The 27,666-nt window shown below is 41.9% G+C and overlaps 2 protein-coding genes and 1 long non-coding RNA gene across 4 annotated transcripts in view; 1 reads left to right on the top strand and 2 right to left on the bottom strand.

Moving 5' to 3' along the window:
- The window catches only part of LOC119652733 (CCR4-NOT transcription complex subunit 6-like), a 476,871-nt gene that overhangs the window by 356,415 nt on the left and 92,790 nt on the right, over positions 1-27,666 (bottom strand). The gene's annotated exons all lie outside the window — the stretch shown is intronic.
- The window catches only part of LOC119652734, a 374,896-nt gene that overhangs the window by 308,478 nt on the left and 38,752 nt on the right, over positions 1-27,666 (top strand). The gene's annotated exons all lie outside the window — the stretch shown is intronic.
- LOC119652731 (uncharacterized protein DDB_G0283357) lies at positions 598-6,828 on the bottom strand. The gene has a single exon (XM_038057028.1). The coding sequence runs from the start codon at positions 4,990-4,992 to the stop codon at positions 2,974-2,976; it is 2,019 nt and encodes a 672-aa protein (XP_037912956.1). The 5' UTR covers positions 4,993-6,828; the 3' UTR covers positions 598-2,973.

The raw sequence follows: 27,666 nt of genomic DNA, 5'->3' as shown, positions 1-27,666 counted from the left end.
TTCTCAGATTCGCTAAAGCCTTCCAACACCGTAGGTGATTTACGAGGATAGTATAATGGGCTTAACAATGGCCTGAGTGCTCGGAGCTGCGGCTTCTCCCCCAATAAACTAAACTAAAACATGTACTCTACTCCCTTTCTATGGATTCATTTCTTTGAGAGACAAAGGCTAGCAGTGCAAAAACGATTCTTCCAAATTTACGTAAAAGGCAATCTTTAAATGATAATTTAATCTAAGAAACCTTGGGGAAAAAATAAAAAAAAATCTAAAACTAACAAACTATTCCATTTAAAAGATAAAATAAAACACTAAAATTTTCAAATTCATCAATGAACTATATTCAAATTCAAGAAATAAATCTCGCAAAATTCAATCGAACATAATTTAACAAATATTAACATTTAATTAATGTTTATTTTAATTTTAATGTAAATATAAAATAATATGAAATAATTAATATAATGATAGGACGTAAAAATATAATAATAAAAAAAAAGGAAACTTCAACGAAATAACTAAATTACAATTATTTGAATCCGATCCAAGCTTATTTCTCTTTACAGTGACTGTATGTATTCCTCTTACTTATCTTTTTTTCTGTATCTACCTTTCTTCTTTCTCCGGAATCTTTCTTTTGATCACTTACAGTGCATAACGATTAAATACGTTCTTCTTTCCACAAAGATACCTCATGCATTTTATACGTTATTTATAAATTAGTTTCAGCAATTTGTAGTGTGCGCTCATTTCACTTTCACTTTCTTACTATACCGAACGAACCAAAACAGAAAAAAAAAAGATAAAAGAAGAAGAAAATCATGTATGGATGTGTTTGTGTGATATACATCGCGCGTAGAAAAAGAGTCAAAAGAAAAACATAAAAGTACAATGCTAAAAACAGCTATTGCAATGATACAACAACTACACAACAATAAAACAGAAATATATATATATATTTATGATGGTCATATTATAACAATTTTGCTGATGATTGCAGAGTTTTTGTTGTTGTTGGTGTTGTTGGGGGCATGGATGCAGTAGTTGATATTGCGTCCCGCTCTTTTGCTAATGTTTTTTTTTCTTCTTCCTCTGTGGTTCGCAAGAGTGTGGATATTTTTAGATATGAAGAAAGTGAAAGTGAAAGTGACGACAGTGTGCACATAAAACAGCAACATATACCGGAAAAGCTGAACCCATTAAAAAAATATTGTAGTGCGAGCAATATTTAAAACTATACTTTTACGGATGTAAACAGTCGTTAATTCGCAATGGGGAAGCAGGCGGGGTTTTAGTTTTTAAATGTTTGGCGGAAAAAAATGGTTTTCATGGTTTTTAATTATGAAAGGGAAAAAAGAAATCTATAAATTGTAGGATTTTCACGGAAATAGTACTGATGAGCAGTGGTGAGAAATTTAATGTACTATAAATGAATTGAGCCTTGTATGATTGATTAATAATTATATAATTAGAATAGTGTTAATTTCTTGAATTTTGATTTGGTTTGGAGATATTTCCGGTAGATGGTGCAGTCAAAATCAAAGAAATTGATTTGCAAATCACAACAGGTCATATGGAAGTAGAAATAACAAAAAGAAATAGAAAAATACTATCAATTATAGCAAAAGATTTATTATGAATCGCTTGAAAATAGAAAATTTTCTTTCAGAAAATTAGAAAATTGTGATAAATTCACTTTTAATAGTTTGTTCCAAAGGAAAACACTATGCAAAGTTGCCGCTCAACATGTTTCATCATAAAAACCAATGAATAATGGTTTAGACGATTCAAAAATTGTTACTACATCTACCATAAAACCAGACCTGAATATTGTAATTTGTAGAAAAAGATTTATGTCAAGTCGTGACAGTATTCTTAGCAGCAATCAATGTCAATCATAATTACCAGGTGGGCTACAAACTATTAAAAACGATGGAAATAGAGTACCATCGTGAATTAACAGAAAGATAATGAGGAAACCATAAAATAAACCATAAATTTATATTTGAAAGATAGAATGTTAATGGCAATGAAAAATGGATTCATTCATAATTTTGAAGGAATGAATGCATTTATGGGTTATGGAGTTCAGACGACAATTTTTAAGGGAGTCAAGTCATCTTTGAAAGAATTATATGTTATATAGTACTTTTACAATCCATGACTATGTTATGATATACCGTGGTCAAAATCCATTGTGCGCTCAATATGATTATGGAAATAGTTATGAATATAATTACTTTTAATGAAAATCAAACTGTTTCGTTTGAAAAAGACCCTCGTTTGAGCCGAAATCTTATGATTAAATAAATAGAATTAACATTATAAATGGAATTAGCATTTAGTCATTTTGAAGTTTTAGACCTGTGAAAATTGAATGGATTCAATTTTCCCTTCAATGATTTTTATATAAATTCAAAAAAAAACATTAGTAAAATGAATTCCATGAAAGTGATATTTAAGCCAAATGGATTTATATTAATATTAAAACGCACTAATATCACGGAAGTGACGAAGGACTGCCCCCGAATAGTAGAATTGATGGAAAATTATTTAGATTTATACTTTATCATGTATAAAACCATGTACAGAACATTCTATAGCCTCATTGAAGAAAAACAAAATTAATGTGGTTCATTTTGTTTGAATACCAGCCGCAGGAAGGCTTCCCTTTAAAATAATTATAAATACTAATCATGGTATCTTTAAAATGCTTCAAAATAATTGTTACCATGTTACTGGATCAAACTGATTATTGATCATGCCTAAAAATTGCTGATGTTGATGATCATGATGATTTGCATATATATATATATATATCGCGCGAATTGTAATGCTTTATCTCATTAAAAATCTAATTCTATCTCCATGGAATACATACAGTCGTTTTATTGGTAAAAATCAATATGTGATCGATTGAAGATACTAAATACATATTTAAAGATAAACAAAAAAAAAAGAAAATCAGAAAAATTTCTAGCCGGTCGTTTGCAGTTGTATGCGTTGCTCTTCGATCGGTAAAAGTTGTCTTGTACCGCCAAAGATACCATTGTTACTGCTACTGCCATTGCCAATACCGCCAACACCAAATCCACCATGATGATTACTATGACGATCATTTCGACTCCATACCATGTCGAAACAATTGAAAATCTCATTTTCCCGATCCTTTTCGTGGAACATCACAAAATTATTATTACAATTACTATTACTATTACTACTACCACTACTGTTATTATCACCAGTGATTCCGTTCAATAAATAGTTGCAATTCACATTTGATATATTATTATTGGTGCTATTGCTATTATTATTGTTATTATTGCTTATTAGATGATGATGATGATTCGGATAATGCTGAAGATCAGTGAAGAGATCACTACTAGCAGTGTGAGGGGGATATGTCACCTGTGCGGTGTTATTATTCAGAAGATTATTATTGCTACCGTTACTGTTGCATGATCTTGTTAAATTTTCGATATTAAACAACATATCATCACTGAGTACACTATCCGAAAACACACTAGAACTATCCGAAGAGAATATATCGCTTCGGAGATCCACAGTTTCCATAAGTTTCTTAGATATCTCGTTTATGCTTTCAGTTAGCAATGTCTCAGCGGTTGGAAAATCAATAAAACTCCGATCGTCCCCAATAGGTGACGTTGAAATCTGATTCGAGGATCCATTGAAAAAGATCGGTTCATCTCCAAAGTTGATACCGCTCAAAAGATCACATCCCGAATCTCCCGAGTCACTGAAACTGCCATTTCGAAACAGTGATCGGTTACTACCCACTTTCGATGAGCCACGCCAATCTGTTCCGTTTCTTGCCGAAGAGGATCTATTCGAACCGATAACCCCTACGTCCTTATTACTCTTCTGCAGTTCCAATTCTGCTGTATTATCCGAACAAGATCGCCGCAAGGGGAATGCCCAAATGCGACAGGAGGGATCACAAATCCGACAGCAGCACGATGCTACCGGTTCTTCTTCCGATGACAACTGCATCTTAAACGATGTATCTGAAGAATCCTGCTGGATCGGATAATCCGGGATCCCTTCACGAGAAGTTAAAGCAGTGTTTTCCTTGCAAGAGAACGAAATTAAATCTTGACTGGACTGCATATTATCCAGGCTATGCAGAAGTCTAGGAATAGAGGACAATGATGTGTCGTGGGTAACTGTCACTTGACTAAAATCCTGTAGATCTGTATTGATTTTTTGCGGGGTAGATGTATTGGCTTCAGGTAAGCATGCTACAGATGTATTTTGAGGTTTCCGATCCTTTTTTCTGCGTTTTCGAGGTTTTATTATCCGAGGCAAGCATGTCTCCTGGTTGGTCCCATTACTAGGTGAATTCTCATCACTTCCTGTCGTCGAATTATCCGAGGAAGTTACGGCTGGCTTCACAGAATTTGAAAACTCCACGGTTGCATTAGACCCTTCGTGTGGTTTCACCGCTGGAGTACAATTGGCATTGGTCCCTTGTTGCTGTTGTTTTTGGTCTCCTCGCTTCTGTACACGATTTCTGTATCTACCAGCTAAAATCAACGGTGCTCCGTGAGCATGAATAGCCAACCTGCTCATGGCATTTTCATCGTATTCAGTTGAATTATTGGAAATCAATATTCGCGGTTTTTGGTTTCCTGACCCGTTGTTATTATTTCCAAAGTTGTTCTTTCTAGTCCGACGTGGAGCGGTCGATATCAGAGGAATACCAGCCCAGCCGTTTGGATTTTGAGGGAAACAACCCATCATATAGGATGACTGTTGCTGGTGTTGTCTTGAGAGTGGTGGATTATGCTGTTGCGAAGGTTGCTGTTGTTGATGCGGTGGAAGATGGTTTTGTAGTGAGGGAATTTGGTTGCCACAATAGTATCCTGATGATTGTGTCTGAGACTGTTGATGTGATTGTGATCCATGCTGTTGATGCAAATAATTATGCGGCAGAAGGTATCGATTCGGATTATAAGATGATGCGTTCTGGGCCATAGTTTCATTAGCCTTCGCCCTGTATAATAGTCTTTATGTTAAACGGACTGAGTTTATATCGCACTGATGTATACATTAATGATCGACACAGTCTATTTCTCATATTTCTGAAAATTATGATCACACAATACTAGGGAATAGAATGCACAACTGGTTCATAATCGCGGCATCTGCACCCAATTGCTATGGAAGGGGGCACATTAACCAGTTTCACTCCATTTCAAAGGACTTGGAACAATGCCGTAAGAGACCCTTCATATCCATTTGATACCACGCATCTGAGATCACGCATCAAATCCAGAAACTATTGGCCGCTTGGTTCCACCAGTCCCGAACTAGGTCACCAGCACCTCAACACTCTACAGTCCCTTCGGCGTACCAAACCAACATCGAGTATCTAACCGTCAAAAACCAATCAATCTCGAGCACGAAAACCACCACTAATTCAAATTCTTTAACTACTGTCGATCACTTTAATTGCCTCACGATTGCATCTAGTTAAATTTCGTAATATCTAAAGATGATAAATAACCGCATTCAACGGCACTGAGCTCATTTTTCGCAATAAGAGTCCACTTTTTTTTTAGCGACGAAACTAGAATGGAATCGGTGACAGCAATTGCGAAAGCGGCAAGATCACTATGTACAACGTATCCATAGACGTGCAAACCTACGTACTCGGTACATGCAACGGAGCCAAGGCATAAAACAACTAAAGTTTCTAGTGGCACTCGCAAAAATTTTTCATAATAAACCGCGTGACAACATTTTATGCGGCTACTGAGGTCCGGATTTGCCCGACACGAACTGTCGTATCTAACAAACAATCCAACTGAAAGAATCTAGTAGTAATCAGGTCTGCTGTATCTGAAAGATACTCCACTACTAGTTACTACTATCCGGTGCTTGCTTTTAGCTTGATAGAGAAATCACGTTTCGTAATAGAAACATTCTACAAGTCTTTGAAACACTAGGGCTTAGTTAGTCTCGGTATCTTTTTTTCTGTTCGTTTTAATGAATTAAAGTAGTGCGCCAAGTTTCCACTTCGGGGTCTACAGTCAGTCATATGTTTCACGCCGGTCGATATTATCCATATGCAATAATATTTAGTCCCACTATCCGGTTGCAAAATTCTTGCGCCACACCACAACCGATAGTCGATAGTCCACACCGGATTATCCAAGATAGTCCACAGGCCTTTTATCCGAGAACTATTAGCGCGATAGGATTATCCGCAAGGGAATAGGATAGGATCGTCTGGCCAACAGTCGCGTGTCCCGTGTAACAAGCGCGCACGAAGCGAAGGTGTTTTAATCTTCAGGTGAAATTCACTGCGGTATCTGAGAGATACACGTACGCAACAAAACGACACGACGTGTTGCGCTGCGATGTCGGCAAGCAACTAACATGATTCGATGTTGAAATTCAGTTTCAAGATTGTCTGTCTGGTCTAGGGTCTCTAGATAGTCTGGTATGGTCTGGTCTCAAATGGTGGAGAAAACTTCCAAGCGGAGTCAGCTCTAGTTTGCTGGTAGTGAGCGTCAAAGCTGGAGATGGTGCCAGAGTCGTGAGTCTACAGTCAGTGCAGGCACAGCCGTACGCCGTCATATACGAACGACGACAATGGAGGAGCCAAGCGACAACAATTATCATCAAGAGTTGAAAGTTGTTAAGATACACACAGAAAAGCATGCATGAGACAGTCTCCTCGGAGCTATCTACCACACAATAATTGGAGATACTCCGTCAAGTGAATTGTTGCTTACTCATGCGGGTGAATATGGCTCATACGAGTTACCCTCTTTGCTTTTCACTCATTACGTTCAATCTTTTTTTACAAATCTAGTTTTCCAGAGCTTCCCTCCTTACGACAATAACAACGACAAAGAGAGCGTAGATTTCGCATTGTGAGACCATTTATTTTTTTGCAATTCACACAGAGCGGATAAGCAATGTGCATATGGCAGATGTTTATTCATGAAAGTTGTCGTGATTTAGTATTTGAACAAGATAGCACCCGCCGTGCTGCAATACGAAGATAACCACATCGTAAAGTGGATGTTGCTTTGTGAAAAGGTGAGGGACAACATTTGAAATGCATGTAAACCGTCACGATGGGTCTCCACTTTCACCTTCACTTCAGGCCTTAGTCATAAACTAAACAGTCAAAGATATCCTGAATACGCCAAGAGAAAGCCTAAGTTGCCGGAAATAAAAATTCAAGACGGAAAGATTTAATCTTTGCTCAAAAGGGAAGCGAAAAAAACAGATACACGCGGGGTTTTTTTAAAGTAACCCAGAAGCAAGTGGATCTCAAATTCAGTATGCAATCTGAATTCATACCATTTCCTGGTTAAAGTTAAATCTAATGAGAAAATTCAGCTAATTCACAAAGTTCGGAGTTGCATGATAGATTTGCAGGTACAGATTTTTTCTTAAATTGCCCCAATTTAGCTCCATTAAACTTGGCCACTTTTGAGAAACTCATTTCTATCTTTCGTTGTATCTTATAAAAAAAATTAAGTATATTTCTAAAATATCTGAAAAAACTGTTAGAAAATGAAAAAATACACTATTTGAGACCAAAAAAAGGCTACTTTTCACTTTCTCCAGATAGCGCCCAACGTGGGATAAAGTCTTTGAAACAAAATGTCTATATTTTGATATTAAAAGTCCGCTCTGATTTCTCGAAGCAAACAAGCGTCAGCAGAAGCTTCTCAAGACCTGCTAAGCAGAAAAAATATAAGGAAGTATTTCTTCTAGACAGTGGCACCGATAATAATTGGACACTGTTTCGTCTAACAAGGCAAATAAAACAAAGGAACCAATTAAAGAAAAAAATTCTTCACAATTTCAGATCTGCGTCCAATACCAGGCACGGTCTTGGGGACAGGATGTCCACCAGGAGATGTAAGGTGATACCCCCGGAGGAATTATCATCAGAGGAAGAGGAAAACACGAACCCTTCGGAACTGAAGGAAGTCATCGCCAACTTCCTCGAAAGAATCGAGGAATTGAAGCAGGAAAAGGCCGCCATGGCCCAGCAATTGGATTGCCAACAGGGAATTATTAAACAATTGGAACAGCGCTTGGCATCTCTCGAAGGGAGAATGCCGGTAACAAAAAACGAGCAGCAGCAGTAACAACAACAGGTGCAGCAACAAGAACAATAAAAACTCCAAGATGAAGGAGAGATGTGCTTGGCTTCTTCGAGGAAGGCGACGAGTTCAACTTCGTTCAGTGGAAGAAGAGAAAAACTCAAAAAGATAAGGTTAGTGTTAGTGTCCTGCACAAAATTACATAATTTAGTTTTAAATATACAACATTCTGTTACAGACTCTCAGAAGTTTAATTTGGCTGAAGACTCCTGAAAGTCTTTCTTTTCCACTACTTTCTATTCTTCTTCTTCTTCTTTTCCATTACTTTCTATTATTTCGACCGCAGGTCTTGCGTAAGATTTACACGGGTACAGGTGCCGTATATATCCAACTAGGAGCTTAAATTCGACGTGGCATAACAGTTTACGTGCCGTTTATGAATAAACTAATAGTATCGGCAAAAGAGTCATGGCCCTCCGGCAAATTCACAGGCACCCTCCCCGTAACTACCCGCTCAAAAAAGAAAAAAATCTCCCAATCATTGGGTACAAAATTAATATACCTCAGTTGCTCCGAATGTTAAAAGAAAAAGAGTTGAAAGCAACCCTAAAGAATACCAGGGCCGACAAAACCCTCATCTTTGCACAGAGCAGTGAAGATCATGCGGCGATCTTCAATCTCATTAAATAAAAGGGGCTACACCCCACCAGCCTTAAACACTCAGTCCTTGGTAATCCGCGGTCTCCACAGAGAGACAGACCCGTCTGACATAATACGAGAGCTCAATGAAGATCGCTTGTACTTGAAGGTCAAAAGCGTATTGAACCTGGTCAAGCTTCTCCATAGCCAGAACCCAACGCTCCCTGTCGCAATCGGGACAAAGAAAGTGCAGGGCTACAACTGCCAAAACTTCGAGTACATCGCCCTCAATTGCCCATTGCGGACAGGTGCGTGAAGTGCACGAGAACCTATGTGCGATGGGAATGCCCAAGACCCACGCCAAACACGCCAACCTGCTGCATTGCGGCTAAACTGGACATCCCGCCAACTAACGCGGATCCCCGGCATAGGCTTTTCAGTTGAGCCCAAACTTTCCTTCGCCTCTCAACTGCAGAAGCGAACACCCAAAGAAATGAGATCCTTCGTCCACACTACCTAGGATAAGTTCAGGTCAGAATTAGCACCATAGCAGAACCTGAAAAAAATGTCTCGCGAAATAGTGAAATATCTGAAAGTCAGGCAGACTTGGCACCGAAATCTCAAGCACAACTTCCATAAAAAATGGAAACAGAATTAACACCGAATATAAGGTATTAATCCCTCGGATTAACTGCCTAAGCACACTAATCCGTCAAATGATTGGACAATTCCGTAACAAGGAACTCACTCGCAAGCTAGCAGATGTGAAACTCGAACCTAATATGTTTGAACACATAAATAGGTTGACAGGTAGAAACAGATGCACCAAAAACAATGAAAACATCTGTAGCGACGCTAGGAAATCTCAAGTACTCAAGTAGTCTTTCCTCATCCAGTTAAACTCGTCTCCACCTACAAACAACCTGGCCGTCGCTTCCATTGTAGATTCGGCAATCAAAGACTTACTTCATGAGCATTCCCCCTCCCCCCCCCCTTCCTTGATTATCCGTACGAGGTCTTTATGTCAAAATAGTGGATGTCTCCACAAGGCGTCGTAGTGTGTCGTTAATGCAATCTTTTTAGGTCCGACCATGATTATCCCCTGTATTGAAAAGTCCTCTTCAATCATGAGCTTTCCACGTACCATATTGATTCTCCCAGTTGCCTCACCACCTAGTCTAAGGTTTCCATAGTTTGTTATGAATAGTTGTACTTCACTCGCCTCGGAGGATCCCACTTCATGGTCATTTGATACCTCAAACGGCAGAAGAAATCTTTGCCTCAACGAATACTCACTTCAAGTGATGTTTTGCTGATTTGACGACTGGTTCCCAAAGGTCCCAAAAATTTGGCATGGTGACCGATATGAATTTCCAAGTGACACCATCTTTGGTCGTCAAAACTGCAATCTTCTTTCATGCTGCCATTATTGCCTTTTGCATTTCCTTGTCGATCTGTTTTTTTGGTTCAACAAACTCAGGTCCGTTATCGTTGTAGATCTCGGAACACAGGCCTCACCTTGCAAAGAACCGCTCAAACGCAGCAAGAATTGCCTCGGTCGAAAGATCGTCCACCAATTCAAGGTGTAGAGCCTTCGTAACAATACATCCAGAAGGCAAACTTTGACAGTCTGAACTCAGCCTTAGCGTCAACTGGGATCATATATTATCAATCTCCACGTATGTTCAAGCTCTTGACATATTTTATAATATTCTGCCCGATCTTCTCTCCTGTTATCTCTATGCTTCTCCTACTTGTCTTCGTTCCTACCCAACTTGGCTCACCACAGAGATCCTTAATAAGATCCGGATGACGCCAACCTTGCTCAATTCAAGGCTAAGCACTGTGAAGCCCATGATTAAAAAAATGCATAAGAAATACTTGTTGAGCGTTGAGGCCGCCATTGTCCGCGATAATCTGAAAACGGTTTGGTCCCACACTCGCCATTCCCGTATTCCCACCTAATCTTTCCCTTCTTCCATCAACTTTGCTGACCAACCTGCCAACTCCCCACAATAATCCTCCGACCATCTTTCTTCTTACTTCTATAATAATAATAATAATCGTTGGCGCAACAATCCATATTGGATCAGGGCCTTGAAGTGTGTTAGAGTACTTCCTTCAAGACCGTGACGGTACACCACAGTAGTACATTGTAGGAGGCAATGTGGTCAGTATTGCGCTCGTCCGAGATTATTACCCTGATTTGACTCAGGTACGGCCAAATCACGATACAAATCCCACTGTCACCAGTGAGATTTCAACCACGACCTTCCGTACGACAGCCTTGTGCTCTAACCACTCAGCTATCCGGGCACTTCTCCTCCGTGTTTACTCCTTCAACGCCTCTTCTTGCTCCAGACTGCTTCAAATCTTTTGCCATTCCTTTTCTCATGCGGATCAACGGAATGACACGATCGCATCCTTAATCGATGCTCCTCGTTCTTCAGATATTGATGAGGTGTGGCTTTAAGGTTCCCACCCTGTTTTTGTGAGTTTGGCGGGTTAAAGAGGATGCCTCTGTTTCCATCCGTACATAACTAATGCAGCATCAACATATTTGGCAAGCCCCAACAAACCTTCGCAAACGCAGACGTGTGGATGGAGCATTTGGCTTGGTTTGCGTAGGTTTATAAACGCTTGTATGTAAAGGGCTTCGCAAACCACACGTTCCCATCAAATTTCGTGACAACTGATCCAACTGTTTCTAAATAAATCGGATGTGACAACCGGACAGACAGACATCGACTTCTGTGAGGAGCTGCCAGATTTCCCATCAGGCGCAACCCCTTTGGCGGATAGGGGCATACCTATTGATATGTAAATATGTGTTCATGTACTTTCTATATCTTCCCCAATGTCAAAGACAGTAAAGACTAGGTTACAGGCATGGTCAATAGCCGAGCCCCTATCCCGAGGAATCATCCTTCACCCTTGGCATTGGCAAAAATAGTTGAGCTATCCGAGATTATCAAGGACAAGCACAACGCTCACCAAGCCATAAAGAATATGGTGAGGGCTACGCAGGAGGAACACGCTATTTATACCGACTTCGCCAAAGCCTTTGATACCGTTGACCACAATGTTCTAATTTCCAAACGCTCTCTACTCAAATTCTCAACCCCCTCAATTATCTTTTGGCTTTTCTCCTATCTCTCATTTATGTCATTTCCGCAGTCTCTTTTCATGAACACTCATCTCGTTCCTTCTCTCTCTCCTTTGGTGTTCACCTAAGGTTCCGTTCTTAGCATTAGTTCTTAGTTCTGGACAGCATTAGTATCGTCCGGTTGAGCAATGCACACCCCTAGAAAACGGGGCTACCCTTAGGTTTTTAGACGCCTTGCCGTACCGCGATTGGGGATTTGGGAATCCCCGTTTTATGTGATCCAGAGACGGCGATGATGCAGCACATTTTCGTTCCACAGTGCTCAGAGGATCCCAATTCGGCGTCATTTGATATCTCAACCGGCAGGAGACACAGGTTCACCGTTCTGACTAGTTTCCTCAAAGACCCGTAATACTGAAATGTAACTGTTCGGACTACGACATGTCGTCCCTAAGACGGATAGCGCAGATATGTACTAATGGTCATGATCAGTACCCACTGGCTAGGCTTTATATTCAGAATTTGATTGTTCCCTTTAGTCCGGATCTGTAAGTGGTGCAAATATTCCTAAGACATCCCAGTCATAAGCTGCTACCATCGTTCATGAAAGAGCTGCTGGGTCGATTGTGAAACTAAGAACTCGAAAGGAGTCACACATTCAGCGTCATCTGGTTTTCTAGGGAGCGAAACAAGCGGTCTGGAATTCAAGCATGCCTCGATCTGGTAGACCATAGTAGTAAATTTCTCGAAAGTTGGAGCAATCTTTGCCTTAACGAACACTCATTTCAAATTACGTTTTGCTCTTTTGAGGACTGGTCCTCAAAGGCCGCAAAAAGTTAGGTATGGTGACTGGTATGGATTTTCAAGTGACGCCATCTTTGGTCGTCACAACTGCAACCTTCTCTGATGCTGCTTTTATTGTCCCTTGCATTTTTTTGTTGATCTTGTTTTTTGCTCCAGGTCAGTTATTGCGGTATATCTCGAAGCACAGGCTTCTACTTGCAATGTCCCGCTAAAACGCAGAAAGAAATACGTCTGAAACTGGATATTAACGAAAATAAGACCAATTTCATGGTGGCGACATCAGAAACAGCCCCGAGTCGTACTGGAAACGAAAAAACTCGCATAAAACTGTTGGCAGCCAACAAAACCTAGTTAAATCTACCAAAATCCTCCCACTCAAAATTTCTTTCTTCTACCGTACAGCGGAGATCTTGCCAGATTTTATGTATTCTACAGAAGCGTAGCTCATAAGCAAAACCAGAGAAGTCCTACCCGCATCCGACCGGAAGATTCTCCGGAGAGTTTTTGACTCCCTAAGTCAGGTTCATCAACCTGACATAGGCTTGCTACGGAAGGTGATGATTTGGGTGAATAGAGGATCCTGATTCAGAAATCAAAAAAGGCAACGAAGTAGGCACTGCGTTCAATAGTCCGATGGCGTATACCAAAATGTCAAATGCTTATGAGAAGTAAGAAACAGGACGAGCTTCCCGGAAAAACGACTTGCTAGACGACGAAGAATTGGGTAAATGTTTCAATGAGGGGTTACCTATGCCTGCACCCAAGGTCTCACCGCTTCTAATGCCCAGAATTTCTCAGACCCCCAACGCATGTTCCCCACCTGAATCTTCTTGACCGTTCAAAGCGTTATCGCATCCGAAATTTACGCAAACTCCTAACAAGCCTGCAATTATTTCTCCACCAACAATGAAGTCCCCTTTTCCGTGAAAATCCATATTTGTTGGCAAACACTCCACCTGGCACCTAAGAGCAGACGGAGTAGATATTAGTTTTTCCTGATTTGAAAGGAGAAGCAAGCTTTGGTCATTAAAGTGCATTAATCAGGCATTATAGGCCACCTGAGGCTACTTCCAGTCCCCAATTCCCTCCTTCGGTGCATTTACATTTTGAGTGGTTGTAGAAGAAACTCTCTTAAGGAAGACAGAAAGGTGCCCATCTGGGGGTCCTTAACCAGCGTAACACTCACGGAAAACTACATGTTGTGGAGCCATGAAACGACGGACCCGGCATCGGAAAATGACGAACGATTTGCGCATTTTATTTTCCTGTGGAATCTGCACACCCCGTACAATAGCCAATACCCCCTCCCAATATAAAGCTGCTATCACAGCATTACAAGAGATGCGCTGGACAGGAACTGGTTTTCTGATAAACCATGTACTCGGAGTAAATCTCCTAGTCAGTCAAAAAAACGAAACCTGCTGTTATTGCCTCATTAACGTTCACTCCCCACAGAGGAGACTGCAGCTTCGGAAAAGGAAACCTTCTACGAGGCAGTGGGACGAACCCTTAAAACGTGGGCTCCCATAGTTTGCATAAAACTACCAATGGCAAGGACAGCAGATTAATCAATTCGCAGTGTCACACGAAATGGTTGTTGAAAGTACCTGATTTGCGCGAAAAGCGGTCCGCAAACATGGCCCTCAGTAGACCGAACCAATTTAAGCCAAATTGAACACGTGCTTTTCGAACGCCGCTACTTTGATGAATGTCGGGACATATCAGAGGCCAACAAAGACTTTGTGCAGCATCGTCGGCATGGTGCTCCGAGTTCTAATAACAACACCACTTCCAATTCCCTCTGACAATCAGGTGAAAGTGAATACTGAAGTCCTCCGTAGCACCTATAACGGAGAAATGGATGTCGCAATAACCACAACTGAAGGTGGTCCTACAGATGAAGCATCGACAACCGATCATTGTTACGGCCACAAGCATATTTGATCTCACTCACCCTTCAGAGTTGTATCCTCTATCTTTGTAACCAAAGAATGAAGAGCAGACTCACAAAAGTTTCCATGCTGGTAAGCATCTTGGTTTTCATTAAGTGGGTGCGGCCTAAGTGCGTTTCCACGAATGTGACGCTCCACCAGTCTCTCCAAACCTTTCAGCAAGAATGAAGTCAAGCTTGGATTAAAATAGTCAACTTTCCCACGTTTCGGTATGAAGACTACCTTAACCTCTTGCCGAAAAATATTTCTTAGAGGTTGCTCTAAGTGCTCCATAGCTTCCTTTAGCATTCCTGGATAGATACCATTCATGCCAGGTGTTTTGAAATGTTCAAAGGACAGTATGGCAGCTCTTGCCTTTTCATAGGTAACAAACGCTTTCGCAGTGTTTCAGTTCTTCTTGCAGCACTTGCGTGTTGAATGGGTTGCAAGAACCGTCAACTCTCTCCCTACCATTTCTCTCATCCGTTCTCCCGGATGGTGTACTTCCAGGAGGGTCTGTACTGATTCCAGTCTGGTCCTCGTGAAAGTACCATCGGGTTTTCTAAGAGAACCCAACTTGGCCGACTCATCTCTTTTAAAGACTCTGCGCAGCCTTGAAGTCTCTCTTTCGCCTTCCAGTTCCTCACAGTACGTTCTAAAGGAGTCTCGTCTCAAACACCTAATGAGTCTGTTATATTCACGCTATGAGTTCCGGACATTTAACTAGTCTTCGTTCTTATTACTTTTTCAAGCACGGTTCAGAAGTCGTCTGGTTGATTTCCTGAGTTTTTGCGGTTCCTGGTTCCACCAAGGAACCGGCCAAAGGGGTATGGCCTCAGGAAAGAGAACAAGCCTCTTCATAGCACTCTAAAAGTGTGCAGTTCAGAGTTTCCAATTCATCTTCCAGCGCCAAAGGAGTCCTTAGCCGCCTAAGGATCTGTACTTTATTGCCAAGAAGTTCATTGAACTTTGTCCAATCCGTTTTCCTAGGGTTCCGTATTTGTGCTGCAGTCTGTGCGCCGGCAAAAGTCAGATTGAATTCTAGCTATCGGTGATCTGACACTGAGACCTCGTCTAGCAGTTGCCAGTGTGTAATCAACTCTAACACTTTTGAGGGACAGATTGTTAGGTCAATTACTTCGCTTCTTCTCGGGCCCACGAACGTAGGGGCGCCCCTACGTTTGCAGTCATAAGACCAGCTGAAGTGATGAAATCAAATAGCTTGTATCCTCTTGGATTGCATTTGCTACTGCCCCAACAAATATGTTGAGCATTGGCATTCGATTCTGCATACGCTACCAGATCCCTAATTTCTAGGGTAAATAAGCGGAGGCAACTATGATATTATTCCTCCCGTCATTTATCTGATATTGTACGATGACTGTAACTAAGTCCTGGGAACAGAACTGTCTCAGCATGGTTGCCTCTAACCGTCTTGACATCAGGACGCAAGCTCTCGGTCTTATCTCTTTCATCGTCGAAGATCCTAGCCCCCTTTACTGATCCAATGCCACAGATTATATTAAATATTCTTGCACCAGAAAAATGTAGGGGTAGTCCTCGCCTCGGTACCAACAGATAGGAGGAGACTTTGGCATCCTGGAGATTAATTTGACCAATCTATGTTTTTCGGCATAAACTTAGTCTAATGTGTTATGGAAAATAGTTAGAAGCGCATGCCGCGGTCCGCGAAGGAGGAAGCTTCCCCCACACCGTGCCGCAAAAGACTCGATCCCCTCGTGTTTGATTTCTCTGAGAAAAGCCGCACTTGGAGGTACAGCAATTCCCATGTCCTCATCCATGAAAAATCTCATCTCATCTTGCAGAGCATTCATCTGTTTCCCACTTAGCACCTTGACTGGTTTGCAGTGACAGGTTTGCATAGGTTCGATCACTCGAACTGGCATCAAGTCAGTTCCGTTCACGTTTTTGGCTTCCCTTTCTTCCGCCTGTTCCTTGGAAGGGGTAGGAGAAGTTACTAGCGGGTAGGATTCACTATGTAGTCCCTTCACCAGTGCGAACCCTCATACGGGGGTTCTGCCACTGTATGCGCTATCCTCCGTACGCAGCTCCATTGTGGGAGAGCGCACCCAAGATGCTGCAATTTGCTGTATATTGCGTGAGTCGAAAGCCATCATTGTTCTTCGCTCTCAAAATCGAGATGATGTTCTACAGTTTCCTGATATGACTGAATTTCAATTTATCTAGGAAAAAATCAGGCAACATATGGTGACGCCCCTGAGCACATTCAGACTCGTTTGGTCCAGGTCGAATACTATTATAAATTGAAACCCTCCGCGTTTGTAGATTTGTCTTTCCTGGCATTCATGAACCCTCCAAAGTCCGAAGTCCATGCCCGGGTTCTATTCACCTACTGGAGCCACTTTAAGGTAGCCACGTTAGTTCACCAAAAAGAGGAGCCCATCGCAAAAACCTCGATTGTTAAATCTTGATTTCGTTCCAGGCTCCAGCATTTTTTTCTACAGACATTCCCGAAGGATGGTAAATTGTCCCTCTGAAATTGACTTGGAGGAAACTCCCACGGCAGCGATCAGAACCATACGTTCTTTTCCTTCTTGCCTTCGTGTTCGTATTCCTATGGGATTTGATCACCTCCGGGCGCACCCCACCTAATTCGCGCGGGACCCGTGGATGCAAGCTCTGGTGCGGAGCATAATAAAGCGTTGGCAACAACAGATGTGTTAGTTCTACGCTCTACAGAAGAGTCTGGTGCGTCCAGTGTGGATCTCACCGGGGTTACCAATTTATCCCCACCCCACAACTACTAGCCGATGCTGACCTTATTAACATTATGGAAACAAAAATCCGAAATATACAGTCTACTTCCATCCAAATTGAGCAGGCAGCGCGAGATTTTGGCTGCACATTGATGGAGGCAAGACGAAGTCCATGACACTGGTCAAATGAGAACGATAAAGATAAGAGAATTCAACTTTGAAATCGTTGTGTGTCACTTTAAGTGAACTTCGGTCCAGAAATTGATATGCTCAGTGACGGAATTTGTGTGGCCGAACTATACATCTTTTATCACAGAAACCTTTCCAAATTCTAGACAAAAAGGCTTGACAAGACCGAAGAGACCCTACTACCACGGCGAAAGTCCGTCGACCAATCCAAGATTTAGCCGCATTGGGGACTGATACCACTTCAAGTGAGAATTTATTTTCTTAGGTTTAAAGTTATCTAAAGTGAATCTCAGATATGAATCGATGATCAAACGTATGGGACTTTGAAAGATAGTTCTATGACAGTATTACTATTGCCGATGAGCAATGCTTCGCATATATTTTAAAAAATAACGGGTTTTCCCTGATTATGATGGATTGATTGTAGTATTATTTAGCCAGAATTAAAATCTTGTAATGAAATTCAAGTAAATTTCCCTTCTATTTGCCACAATTGACATTCTAAATAAAAGCTAGTCTCGGATTGAAACCCACATGAGTCTCAAGGTTTAACCTTTATTTCACCCGAAAGCTTTCTACGTAAAAACCGAAAAAATCCCAAAAACCGTAAGTGCCTGCAAACAATCAATATTTTCAAACATCTACGACATTCTACGCCAACAAAACACATTACCTACTCATCACTTGCGTTACATGTAGTGATATAACAACTTGAAATTATTTTTACTTTAGTTAAAAATCCAAATTGATTGGTCAGTAAAAGTTTTCTGATTGTTCAATTCTCTTCTGTCTACGATTTGAGATTGTTGAAAGTAACAATGCATCGGACAATGGTTAATAACACGTTATATAATGTAAAACATAAAAGATAGTTATTGTTAAATTATAGTTACTCGATGTAGCGGTGACGACTTGAATCTAGTCTTGCTGCGGTTTTAAATGGTCACTTCAATTAATATACCTTTCATTTTGTTAACTTTCTAACTATTGGATAGTGATTTGATGGGGTACACGGCAAGATAGAAAGCACGTACGGTGTAGATACAACGTGGAAAAGTAGCACGTGCGCAAACAAGCCCGAAATATCAAAAAGAGATTTTAAATTAAGTGATAATGCTGACAGGTAGAATTGAGGCGGCGTTTAGAACCTTATTAAGTGTTAAATCGTATACGGGTGGATCCGATCAAATTGAATAGAAAGCTATGTTTTATTGAATTCGGTGCAGTTGTATCTTGCACTTTTTTATCCATCTTTAACAATGTAGCAGCAATCAACGTCAAAAAAAGGGAGGAGATACATACATGTTTAAATTTACAGCTAGAGGAGCCACAAATAAGGCTTTAGTTTTAGTTTAGAGGCAATTGTTATCTCCAGTAAAAGCCATTGATCTGACCCCACCTAAAAGATCCGAGTGGAAATGTCAGCAAGATCCGAAGGACCTCGAAGGACGATCTCATATTTGGGCTGAAAATATCCAGCCAATCCAGGCCAAATTTAGCGGGACCGGCTGATTGAAAGACGGCTGATGGACCAAGGAGATCATTTTTGGTTTAGATTTCGGACATGTTGGAAGCGAATTGACAGTTCTGTTCTTTGTGCCGATAAACTTAGGAGAAGGATTTTGGACTGCGGTAGATCGAAATCGCGAGATTTTATTGAGAAAAGAAAGGAGGTGAGGTTTTCGCGAAGGATTCACATCAACAGGAGGACTGCTTTTGGTTTTTCGCGATTTTCCTTTTTTCAAACAAGGAAATTTTATTTAAAGAGATTGTAGCTCGGAGGACTTTTCCATAGTTAATTGTTTAGTGCAGTTTTCTCTGATTTTTGATGGATTTTATAGCCCGAAAACTTTCAAAGTTAGCAACCGAGCATGATGAAAAAAAAATAACATTTTCATCTTTGTCGAATGGGAAATTTGAATCCAAAAAAAATCATTTACAGTGTTGAGTCTGTTTCCTGCGTTAGTTTCATTTGAAATTGTGTGACATCGAGGATAGGCAATTTGGGAGAGGAGATGCTATCCTAGTTTCGACTCCAAGTGTTTTTATTGATTTTCTTTTCGATTTTTGGGAACTGATGTCTTGTACGATTCCGAAGAAATACTGTTCGTAAAGGAGTGTTGGCTGCACTGTATCATTTACCGGTTATAGTTAATGTATTTAATATTTAAGCGACAGCGACTTCGTGCGCCCTCAATAATTTGAGAATCTTATCGCTCAGTCCGATCTTGAAGCTGCCCGCGACTAGCGTGTGCATAACCCTGCAAACTCGTACACACAAGAGACATCCTCCAAAATAATGGCCGGAGGATGTCAAGAAAGGAAGGAAACCTCAGGGGCGGCGCCTTATTGAAAATCTGAGCAGAGGAAATAATGATTGAGGCTGGAATCCGTCATGGATCCCCCCCCCCCCCCCCTCGATCGCGACCCTCTGGTCCAGAGACTCACGCTCCACTTGCGTTCGAGCTGTTTTTATTTATTTCTTCCAAGTTTAGCGTTCTGGTTAATCCCGTTAGGCCGTCGCGAATGCTATTATTCATTTGATTATTTTTAGATCCGGTGCGGACCCATGCATCGGTATAGACACGTTGATTTGGTAAAAATGACATGTGAGAGATCGAAGCGTTCAAAGGATCCCTCACATTCCCTAGCCTGCCTAGCACAGGGGTGTGCAAGAACATGTCAATCGAGCGCTTTAATGGAGTTTCAGTATTTGCAGGTTTAGGGATAGCTCTTCTCTCTAGGTAGTCTTCGGCCCCTGAGGATGACTGTTTGACCACCCTAATCAATGATAAGTACATCATGATTGGACGCTTTGCGAAGGCATGCACCAGCGGCATTGATTGATCCGATCAATGCAGAAAGGGAAAAGGAACATATTGAGAAGGAGGGCAATAGGGACCCCAAATGCCTATTGTGCGAATGAAACGAAGGAAGGGATAACCGGCATATTGCCGGAAGTGATAGATGTCCGGAATTCAGGCAGGTGTTGACTGCAATGAAAAAATAGGGTTTATTCAAATAAACCTCAATAATTGCAGGATCGCTCAGTACTTACTTCAGCCGACCATTTATGAATTTCAGATGGAAATTGCCATCATAAATGAACTCTACAAAAACCGTGACGGCGGTGTATGGGTCACAAACTCGACTGATGCGCGACCGCCAAGCTATACAATGATCCATGATTCAGTCGGTCACTGGTTTCGTCTGGGCGAAAATAAGCGGTGTGTACGCATACAACTGCTAGGCCCCACCCAGTCTCATATTGTCTGATTTGAAGGTATGTTAAACAACCTTATTCTCGATGCAAGGGGACCAAGTCCAAAGGAGATTGCCTTCAACGCTTCGGTCAGCATCAGGGTGAATTCTGCAAGGGTCCGAAATCTATTAAAGGCTTTTGTCCAACTGGAGTTGATTTTGGGCAGTGAAGGTGATGCAAGCACCTTTCGCAAAGGGGGTCTTCCGCAATCATAGACCTTTATCAGCCCTGCACTGATACGTGGTATATCCTGGCACGTTAGTGAGAACTACATCGCCCAGCGATCACCAGGAAATCACCTTCGAACTCAGGAGGGAGCGACAGGCCACAGAAATAGGATACCTAAAGCCGAGAAGGACATCAGACTGGTCTGCAAAAACATTGACTGAGGGAAGCTTTTTTGAAGTGTGGGGAGAACCCCCCATGTCACACAATGTATCGCCAAGACATGTGACGTATCCATGCCTAGGAGGTGCATTCCCCAGTAAAAGACCCAACTACTGGTGGAATAATGAATTGGCCAACCTTCGATCAGCTTGCCACTGAACCAGACGAACAACTCAGAGGGCAGTAGAAAGGAGTCATCAGGGACAAAAGGAGCATGCTTATAAGGTAGCCCGCAAAAGGCTTTAAAAAGCTCTCCTCGGAAGCGGATGCAAATCCGTGAGGGAGCGCCTATATAAATTGTGATGGGACGGTTGAGAGGACAGTCATCACCACAGACCACGTGTCCTATTTTCTTGTTGAAATCATCCTGGTGTTATTTCCCCAGCAAAAGAGAGGCATTGATATATTCCAGAGATCTCTGAATATGACGCCAATTCCTGCAGTAACAACGGACGAGCTGTTGGAGATTTGTAGCAGAATAGATGAAATCAAAACTCCGCGCCTATACGGCATACCGAACAGAGCCCCTAAACTCGCCGTAAAATCCAGATTGGACATGTTCGCTGAATTGTTGGAAGCGTGCATGTCCGAGGGGATATTTCCCACAGCAGGGTGGTAGTAAACCTCGGGGGGACCATCCTCTTGTAGACCTATATGTCTTTTAGACACTATGTTGAAGCGAGTAACTTATATTATAGATCACTTCCGATCCCGAAAGAGGACATTTTCTCTGCTCGTTGGAAGGTGGCGATGCTTGCGCTGGTCAACAAAGGGAAAGGCGACCCCGAGTTACCGTCTTCATACCGCTCACTTTTTATACTTGGCACTGCTGGAAAAGTGCTCGAAAAGCTCATCAGACGCTGAAGCGATACATGCTTATCTCCACAGCAGTTCGATTTTAGAGCAGGGAAACCCACAGTTGATGGTATCATACAAGTCGTTGATGACGTTCGTCAAGTGGAGACACATAGCCGGCGAGCTCGTTTCGTTTGATGTCAGAAACGCCTTTAATTTCGTAAGATGGAGAGATATTCTGGAAACACTAGACAATATCTAAGTGTAATTATAGGGTGTTTCCAACGATTAATTATCTGAACTAATAAAAAACTTGTTGCTGTCTTGTTAGCACTGATGAAGGGAACAAGTGGTTCCCGAAATATCGATATTCGCAAGAATAAATATCTACACCAACGAAAAAGAAACAACAAGTTTTTTATTATTTCAGACTAGACAATACTTTCCACGTGCCGAACTATCTCTTACGGATATTAAGAGACCATCTGAGGAACCGCTCCCTGTGCTCTATGAAATGCTCTAGGGTTAGAGGAGAATGGAGGTCACGTCGGGGGTAGCGCAGGGATGAATCGTAGGGCCGAATCTCTGGAACTCTACCTATAATAGTCTACTTAAACTGGGCATGCCAGAAGAGTCGCACCTGGTCGATTATGCAGATGATGTCAGGGTGCTTGTTGCTGAGCGCACTGCCAAACAGGCGCAAAGCAGACTCGGCATATTGATGCCACGGGTAAGCGGATGGATGACTACTCATGGTTTTAACCTTGCACTGGAAAAAACCGAAATAGCCATTGTGACTAAAAAGACAATTCCGACCCTGCGTCCCATATCGCTCGGCGAGTCTACAATCGAGTCAAAACCAAAGGTAAAGTACCTTAGACTGACTCTTGACTCAATGATGAGGTTTTCGAGCAAATCAAAGCAGCAGCGAACAAGGTTGCAACTGGAGTTCCAACGTTAAGTAGACTAATAACAAACATTGGGGGTCCTATGTCCAGCAGGCGATGTCTCCTGATGAGTTAAACGCAGTCTGTCCTGCTCTTCGGCGCAGAAGTATGGGCTGACGCTCTTGGCAAAGAGGTATATCGTAAGCATTTCGCGCAAGTGCAGAGGCGAGGAGCTTTTCGGGTAGCGTCTGCGTACGGCACTGTCTCTGAACCGACTGTGATGGTGATCACGGGAGTAATCCCCGTTGTCCTTCTTGTTAAGGAGCATTAAGCCATATACAAGCGCAAGGGAGAAGAGCCAATGGAGGTGGTTCCTCGTGAAGAAGCGCAACGCATCCTAGATGAATGGCAACTCTCTTGACAAAATAAAACTAAAGGCAGATGGACTGCTCGGCTCATTGGCAACTTAGGTGCGTGGCTGAATCGGAAGCATGGTCAGACTGACTATTTCCTTACCCAGCTCTTAAGTGAGCATGCAAGTTTTTAGTCTTACTTGCGCAAGATTGGAAAGGCACGATCTCCGGACTGTGTTTTGCAATGCCCATCACATCTTTTTTTCCTGTGAATTGTGGTATGGGATTCGTCATCAGCTCTATTTAAACACAGGGTATCTCTCTCCAGACAACATTGTCGAGAAGATGCTGAGGAGTGCTGACAGATGGAGCTCTATTGCCCATTATTTTCAGATCCTTCTCGTTACAAAGAAGGTACGGTGGAGGAACCGGATGGCAGGGGTTCCTTGAGCTGACACTTCCCTTCCTCCTCTCCCCTCCCGTTGGTGAAAGGAATTTCCTGATTTGAAGGCTCCGTAAGGCGGGAGAGTCCGGAGACTAGACCGAAGTAATGCGACTAACGGTTCCAGACTAGCTCTCTGACGATAGGGAGATGTTTAGTTGGTGGTCCCACGACGTACCGTTGCGGGAGTCCAACACTCTATGCGTAATTATTTACTTACCCTACCCAAAAAAAACTCCCAATCCTCGAGAGTCAGGGAGGCCTTTCAAATCGACAGTATGGTTACTAGCTTAGCCGCAAATGCAATTCACGGAAGGGGCAGTACCAGTGAATATTGCGTGGTGGCGACCCTGGACGTCAAGAATGCATTTAATCTGTTACACACACAACCTTAAAAATACTGATCCTTGGTTTATTGGGGCATGGTTTCTTTTCCTTAGAGTATGTGGTTTTCCTTACCTTTGATGATATTATATTACTAGACGTGACTGATATAATCCTAACTGTCAAAATCTGACAACTATAAAATTTTAACGATTTTAGAGGTACATATTTAAAATTATGAGAATATTTATGGAAGAACTAGGTAATGCTGGAAGTTTTTTTAAAAAACACCCCAAAGATCATTTGACCATTTTAATTTTTCTATTGTTATTAGTATCTTTTCTACTATTATCTAAAATTTCTAGCACTTTTATTCATTGTATTATAACCGGCATTCCAAATACTTTTTTTTTCTTAGAAACAATGAAGTCCATGGTCAACCTTACACCGGTGAATATGCCTAGCTAAAAGTTGTAAGCTTAAGGATCGAAAGTTATGAGATATCAAACATAATCTGCGATTAGCCTAGCCAACAATTGTGTTCCATTAAATTTGTATAATGAATATTTTCACCCGCTAACAATTTAATTCAAAAAATAGAAATAAATACTCACGACCTCAACCAACTTATCTGTTCAGCAGACTTACCTGAAAGATAAAAATCCAATTAGTAAAATAACCGAAGAATCTTAAATTTTAAATAATTTTTCCACTAAATATAATCTACATGATCCCTGCCGACATCATTGGTGAGACAATTTCGTAATAATTGCTTCCCATTTAATCATCAATTTCCAATCTAACATTCAACTAAGAGCTACTACCCAAGTAATTTTATGTGCATTAATTAAATTACCAATCAATCTATATGTTCAATCTGAATTATCAAATTTGTTTAATCTCTGAACTTTATAACGTCGTCATTGCACTTTAGTGAAATCATGGCTGTCTGGTTTTTCATTCACTCAAAAAAATGGAGCAATGTTGCTCAACATAAGACAAAAGATTCAATTAAGTATCTTAGATATTTTTAGTATTTGCACAATTGCTGTTTTGTCACTGGAATAGAGATTCTTCTTTGTGTTTATATTTGATTATTTTTATTAGTGGTTTTGGTTGCTGATTATGTTTTCAACTAAGATACTGAAACGTCAAATACTCTTTTTCCAGGACTATTTCTGAAAGATTACCTTTAGACAGTAACGATGATGAATGACCGATTAAAATTGAACAGCTTTGTCGTGTATCAAATTTTATATGAAGATTTTTAAGGTACCAAAATGATGGTGCGAAACCTTATAGCACGATGACAGCTACAAAAAACTTGTATCTTAATCTTCCACCGATTTTACTTCCTTAACACTAAAACTATCGCTAACAAGGATTTTACAGTTGAGGACCAAGTTTTTAAAGGGATTTCTTTGAAAGTTTCAGAAAAGGATAATCAGACATAGTACAGGCGGATACTTCATCCTGACAGCGTCCCATATCGCAAGGTTATCTTTACTACAAAGTTTTTTATTTCAAAAGACAGAAACCACAAGATATGTTTCTAGTGTTCGACATCTGTACTGAGAAAGGTGACAAATGGTTCCTCAAATCAGGGGACAAATCGTTGGTAAAGCTACCACTCATCACGCACAAGTTTTTTCAAGAAAACTAAGCGGCTAAAATCCAAAGATCATCCTCCAAACATCGGAAGACCTTACTTTGAGATTATTATCCTCACATGACCTGCAAAGTGAATGAGCGTTAGACTCAAAGTGACCAGCAAGTTACCTTCCTCACACTTAAGGAAAGCGTTGTGGTGGTAGCCAGTTCATCCGAGGTTTAACGTGAGTACCTGCCGTGAAGGCATAATCCCACGGTCCTCTTCGGACGCGGATTGATTTTGTGACCACAATCAGATCCTCGCCATGCAAGCACAGCGGTCCTGGTTTATACTGAGTGCAGGCTCGGCATTCATACCAGCGGATGCGAGGCCTATCTAACCCCTCTGCCGCAACTAAGGAGTACGGCACCCGAGTTGTACAGCGCAACTCTGCCCGCGATGTAGGCATAACCACAACCACCATGAAACTCTCACTAGGGGACCAATCGCAAATAACCGGGCCGAGAACACATCCTCCAGGAATTCTCCTGGAGCATATTCTCTCAGAGGGCCATCCCGGTTCTCATGGTACCAGATAACCTCCGGTTAGTCCCTTGCAGACTCGGGTCTGATCGCCCTCCTCGAGTACGTGGGGACGGAACTCACCAACGGGTTAACTGGAATCAGCCCGAGGCGGGGAACCGCAACGGAACCTTTCACCAGCTAACTACCGCTCTGCGTACAATACAACACAAAGGACATCACAAGACAACACTAACACCAAACACACAAGACTGGTGGCTAACCACCCCGGCCACTAGGCCATTCGCCCATCAGCTGCAACCGAAGCAGCGTCGTCCGATATAGTGGAGAAAGATTCTTTCTACCAGCAATTACACACAGTTCAGGAGAGGCTTCCTAAAGGTGACAATGTAATCGTGGTGGGTAATCTGAATGCCAAGGCCAGGTCTGGCAACACCTTGCTCGAATATGTGGTGGTGGAAGGTTTGTGAGTTTCTGCTATTTCCACCACCTCGTCATTAACCACAAATCAGTGCATCTTTTCCCAGGTTTGCTACTAATACTAATACTAATTGCCTCCACCGTAGAGTGGGCACGTCAAAAACTAAACTGGCGTTCCGACAAACCATTGCTGGCTTCGGCGATGTAGATGATTTTTTCCAGCATTTTTCCCAATGTATCCAGCAGGCAAATAGGACGAATACGAAGGAATACTCCTTCTTATAGGCACAATTCGAAGGTATAGGCGAAAAAGTCGCTACACTGCCAGTTTCAATGCCCATTTGGGGATGCTATCCAAGCCTTGAGTCCCTCTTGTCACCGATCCTACCATATATTTCCTGCAGCTTCTTCACAGTTACTGGAGGTATTATGCTCTCATTTAGCTGGACAATCGTTTGCCCTCCCCTATTTCCGTGGTGACGGTACAGAGTTGTCACCTGGGGTGATCTCCGCAGCCTTTTCATTACCATTCTGTAGGCCTCGCCCCAAGGATTTATGTCGGCATGGTCGCACAGCTGTTTGAAGTAGTTCTTTTTGCTCCTCCGAATGGCTTCTTTTAGGCGGCCCCGCAGTTGCCTGAGAGCCTCCTTTCGACCGTCGCCACCACTCATGAGCCTCTGGCAAAAGCTTCCTTGCCCGGAAACATGCTGATCGCAAGCTTGCATATTCGTTGTTCCAACAGTAGTTGGGTAGCCTACTGGGGAACAATCGCCTTCTGGGCATAGTAGCATCGCATGCAACCATTGGGCGATTTGGATGGTTTTTTTCTCTAGCCATACCGTTCAGGAATATGTGGGGTTTGAGCCCCGCGGAAAACGTGTCCTCCTCAGAAGCTTTCGCTGTCCAGCCGAGCATACCACCCGGCATTCTGCGAGAACTCTTTTTCGAGCTTGATCCGCCATTGATTTGTATGCAGATTGTCTGATGGTCGTTGTGAGTATAGTCCTCACTGACATGCCAAACGACTCTACTGGCTAAAGTGGCACTCACGTATGTCAGGCCACTTTCCCGGAAAGTGTACGAGGCCCCAAAAGTCGCCAGTACCACATCTAGCCCCGCGAATAATTCAAGGATAGATTTGTATCAACCTCATCTGCGAGTTGTG

The sequence above is a fragment of the Hermetia illucens genome, chromosome 3 (assembly GCF_905115235.1).
Source record: "Hermetia illucens chromosome 3, iHerIll2.2.curated.20191125, whole genome shotgun sequence".
Classification (NCBI taxonomy): Eukaryota; Metazoa; Arthropoda; class Insecta; order Diptera; family Stratiomyidae; genus Hermetia; species Hermetia illucens.
This window is presented reverse-complemented; position numbering and strand designations above follow the sequence as displayed.